Source organism: Daucus carota, chromosome 4 (assembly GCF_001625215.2).
Source record: "Daucus carota subsp. sativus chromosome 4, DH1 v3.0, whole genome shotgun sequence".
NCBI classification, from domain to species: domain Eukaryota; kingdom Viridiplantae; phylum Streptophyta; class Magnoliopsida; order Apiales; family Apiaceae; genus Daucus; species Daucus carota.
The window spans coordinates 31988543-31992999 of NC_030384.2; the positions used below are offsets into that span (position 1 = coordinate 31988543).

General features: G+C 36.9%; 1 protein-coding gene across 2 annotated transcripts; it reads left to right on the forward strand.

Annotated features, from left to right (window-relative positions):
- The first annotated feature begins 1420 nt into the window (after positions 1-1420).
- Positions 1421-3502, forward strand: LOC108217828 (protein RGF1 INDUCIBLE TRANSCRIPTION FACTOR 1). 2 transcript variants are annotated; one of them, XM_017390719.2, is made up of 4 exons: positions 1421-1612; positions 1688-1878; positions 2028-2249; positions 2526-3502. In XM_017390719.2, exons 1-4 carry the CDS (start codon positions 1426-1428, stop codon positions 2787-2789), a joined length of 864 nt encoding a protein of 287 aa, XP_017246208.2. In that variant the 5' UTR covers positions 1421-1425; the 3' UTR covers positions 2790-3502. The 2 variants fall into 2 exon arrangements, with proteins under 2 accessions (XP_017246208.2, XP_017246207.1); XM_017390718.2 differs by having other exon boundaries at positions 1473-1612; positions 1693-1878.
- Positions 3503-4457: the final 955 nt, after the last annotated feature.

Here is a 4457-nt window from a genome sequence, read left to right on the forward strand (position 1 = left end):
TTTCCATCCTTTGTTTTTTGAGTGACAAGTTTGTAGGGGTGAGCAGCAGAGAATTAAGATCCCTGAGACCACCTGAACAACCAGGACACAAACATTTTACTGGTTGGTCACTTTCCTCTGTGGAAATTTTATTTTCTTAACTGGGCCCAGCTGATATCTCCACGAGTATTATAATTCGGCCAAAACGTACTACGGTACTAGCAACCTTTTTTTACAGAGTTATAATTGTGATTGTGCATAGAGAGGCAGATAGCATGCTAAAAATTACTCCCCACGTAGCAACCTTTTCGCTGTGCATTGAAACATAAAGAGTTAAATTCGTACTTAACCAGTAGTAAGCCAACTAGTTGCTGCTGTTACAACTCGCACACATACAATAACAAGCTTAAATCATTTAGACCAGTATAAATAACAAAACTCCAAATTTTTTTATATAATATGTTTATATATATAAGAGATAAATATTAATTTTAGTTTTACTATAATATTTTTTAGGACCCCCCAAATTGTACTTTTCTTTGAAATGCTGTAACCCACCAATGTAGTATATACGAAACTTTCTGATGCCGGCAGCTTTACATGGGTTTCCACATATACCCACACAAACACACCTGTACATACACTACAATTATCTTCTGCCATTTTAATAGTAAATTATTGAGTTGTAAAAAATTAGGTCGTAACCAAGGTGTAGCTCACCATTATCTTGATAACATTATTAACGTAGGATAATACTTGAAAACCTAAGTGTATAATAATCGAATCATTAGACTATGATTCACGTGTTTGCACGCTATTACGTGAGTTTGTGGGTTTAACCAGTGCGCACCCAAAAAGTAGCGGCCGCGGGTTCCCATGTTAAGAAGAGAAAAAAAATCGTATTATTAAGCCGACTATATTTCATAAATTTCCGACATGACATGCTGCCTAAAATTCGTGACCACTGTAAACTTCATCAGACATGTCACCAACTGTTCTTGTACTTTCCGAAAATCTCAAGGGCGATACCGTCCTTTTGCATAAGTTCTGTCCCGGTTATATCGTCCTAGGAAATAAATCCCGTATATATTTTACCAAAAATGTTTCGAGGAAAATTTAAAGACAATGCACTAATCAGACGACGCCACGTGGGAAAAAGCTGACGTGGAGAAATCTCGTGACTTCGAGGGAAGGGTAGCCTAGTGGCCGACCTTTGTGTGATGGGTTAGCAAACAGACGCAAAGAAGATCCAATAGTGAATAGTACGAAGCGTTAACGAGCTGGCTTAGAAAAGAAAGTGAGTAACGTAAGCGCCAAACCCGTCACTCCAATCCAACGGCTGAAAGTAATTGACACAACCCACCAACTTTTAATCACAGCCGTAGAAAATAGGAAAATTTTTCAGGACTATGAGAAGACTTTTTGTCACATTGCCTAGGCGTTGTTATGTTGTTGAATTCTAAGTTGTGGGTTGTTTTTGTATACACACAACTCTCTCTCTTTCTCTCTCTCTCTTCTGCAAAAATTTCTGAAAATTCTCTGAGCAGAATTTTTATTATCTTTGTGCCCCCATCAGGGCAAGAATCCAAGATTTATCCATCACATTGCTGCAGTCCCCACTCAACTGTTAATGGTAAGGCTTATAAATATGGATATTTGTGTGTAGAGTGATGTATAATGTAGGTATTGAAATTTTATGGCGTTGAAGCGCAGGATATAATGCAGCAACTGGTTCCACCGTGGCTAGAACAATTGCTCAACGCATCTTTCTTCCGGGTTTGTCGCACTCATGAAGATGCCGCGAGGAGTGAATGTAACATGTTTTGTCTTGATTGCGGCGGTGATGCATTCTGCTTCTATTGCCGCTCTTCCCGGCACAAAGATCATCAGGTCATCCAGGTTCGTATCTTTTTTCCTAATTGATTACACACGCACACCGGGAGTCGAAGTCCTGAACTCTCGGAAGGGGTACTAGAACTCAACCACCGCACCAACACCTGTGGTTGTAGTGAATTATGGATGTAAATGGACAATGTGGATTATGGCAGATAAGAAGGTCGTCGTATCATGATGTGGTGAGGGTATCGGAGGTTCAACGAGAGATTGATATAAGCGGAGTACAGACCTATGTGATAAACAGTGCAAGAGTGATGTTCTTGAATGAAAGGCCTCAGCCCAAATCTGCAGGAGGGAAAGGAGTTTCTCATCTGTGTGAAATCTGTGGCAGGAGCCTCTTGGACCCTTTTCGATTCTGTTCACTTGGCTGTAAGGTTAGCATTTCCCTTTCCTTGCTCTCTTTTCGATCTTATGGTCCTAAACTCATCAAGACCCACTCTCGTAATCCATCGCAATCTCTCCTTAATTACGTGTTTATCGCCTTCATTAACATCACTTTCACATAATGCCATTTGGTTAAATCATCATCATTTCACCTCTTTACTGTGTTTTGACAAATGCAGAATGTGTGTTTAATTATTGGGTGTAAAGTTATGGTGATGATTATGATGATAGTATTCTTATGGCATTTTGTTTGATGAATGACTTAGCTTGTAGGTATAAAGAGAAACGGAAATGCTAGCTTTAGCTTAGAGTCAAAGAATGAGGTAGCAGTAAGAGGTGATCAAGGGATATCAAACAGGAGAGTAGTCATGAATTTAACATCACCGTCATCATCATCAAGAGACCATCAAATTCAACAAGGATCGGATGAATTGCGTCAAGGCTCGGAACAAGGCACATTTGCTCACATGTCCACCCCTCCTGGTAGGAGAAGAAAAGGCATTCCTCATAGAGCTCCTTTTGGCTCTTGAATCCTCAATTTTACATACTTACATCCCCATACATATTCACTTTTTTACCCTTTCGTCCAAATTTATTGTCTCAAAAATACCTAGTCACACCGAGTCTCGAAATTCTTTGTCACATTATAGTTTGATAGCATTTGTACATACTTAAAAATATGGATCGAACGAGTTTGCATTTCTAGGAGCAGAAGTAAGGTCTGCGTAAAAGAAATGTTTTACCATTATTTTAACACCATCTTTTGAGATATGTAATTGTCCCCAAAACCATATAGACATCATCAAGTGGGGTTGTTTGTTCTCTCATTTTCTTGGAGGTTTTGGGGGTGGGGAGGGGCGGGGAAGCCTAAGAAAGGCATAGAGTTAGTAAATCAAATTTGTTTGATACTTGAGAAAAATGTTGGAGGGGTGGGGGGTCCAAAGTCCAAAACAAAATTCGCAAGTTAATTGGAGAGAGAGCAATAATGGAGAGAGAATTATAGTTGGGTTTACAAGGTGTACATGCAATTAAGAAATATAAAGCAAGTCATTGTGGAGTCCGTTTTAGTGTATAAATTTATCATGGCTCCACCCATTCACATGGGCCGTTTATATAAACAAATAGATACAGCTTTTTATGTTTGTTTTTTTATAGTTTCATGTAATGGGGCGATTTTACTTTCTATGATTGTCACCCAATTTGTTCTCACAACTCCGTTAATTCATATTCTTTATTTTCTTGATTCTTCATCTTTTCTGCTTTCATGTATCTGCCATTTTTGCATGTGTTTATTACGATCTTCTAGATAATTTAACTTTCATGCTTTATTTTTTTAGAGAAATGATTTCATAATATTAACTGTGGGAGGTTAACTTTTGAATGTCAACTTGAACACTTTAAATAAAAAGAATGATATGGAAATCAGTTCATGCAGGGATTGATAAATAAGTGGCAAGAGTAATCTAAACTTTATGTCAAATCTCATAATTTAATCTGATTTCATATAATTAAAAAGAGGTTCGTATAGTGGTATGAATGAAGATATGAACTGTACATGTGCTTTTGGCCTAATGCTTACTATAAAGAACTGTTGGGAAAGGAGACATAGCACATTTTGCACGTCATTTGTAACCAACATATTATTCCGATGACATCTTCTTTGCTGTTACCATCTTGTTTGGTTTCGCAAAAAGAGGTCATCAGTTGCCAATAATTTTCTTCCCTATTATATTTACTTAGATTTCTTCTATTTTACTTAATCAGTCATTATTCGATTATGATGTTCCTGGGATCTAAACATTATATTTCAATTTAAAAGAAAAAAAATTAAAATAATTTATAAAACTACGTTTAATCAGAGTCTAGTATGGATGCCGAGTCCTCCAACGTAAAGAATTCGATGAGGCAAAAAAAAATAATTGATATGTTAATAATCAGTTTCATAAAACATATCAATTAGAAATTTTTAAATGGATCTTCCTTAAATCATTCGCAGTACGATCTCTATGATGTATATCTTCTTTATCCAGTCCAAATTCGTTCCTGAAAATCAGCTATGATAAATTCTGAAAAATATATGCTTCCACCAAAATGTGATATCTTCATCGCCCGACAAACTCTAATTTATTCTGCAAAATCTGATATGCAAACCTATACTAAATAAGACAATAAAATCTATATAGTCAATACATTCTCTG

Bases quoted from the DNA above. Each gene is read 5' to 3' on its own strand.
- LOC108217828 (XM_017390719.2), top strand. From the start codon at position 1,426: ATGTTGTTGAATTCTAAGTTGTGGGTTGTTTTTGTATACACACAACTC. The intron at 1,613-1,687 runs GTAAGGCTTATA...ATGGCGTTGAAG, and splicing joins TCCCCACTCAACTGTTAATG to CGCAGGATATAATGCAGCAA. The intron at 1,879-2,027 runs GTTCGTATCTTT...GGATTATGGCAG, and splicing joins AAGATCATCAGGTCATCCAG to ATAAGAAGGTCGTCGTATCA.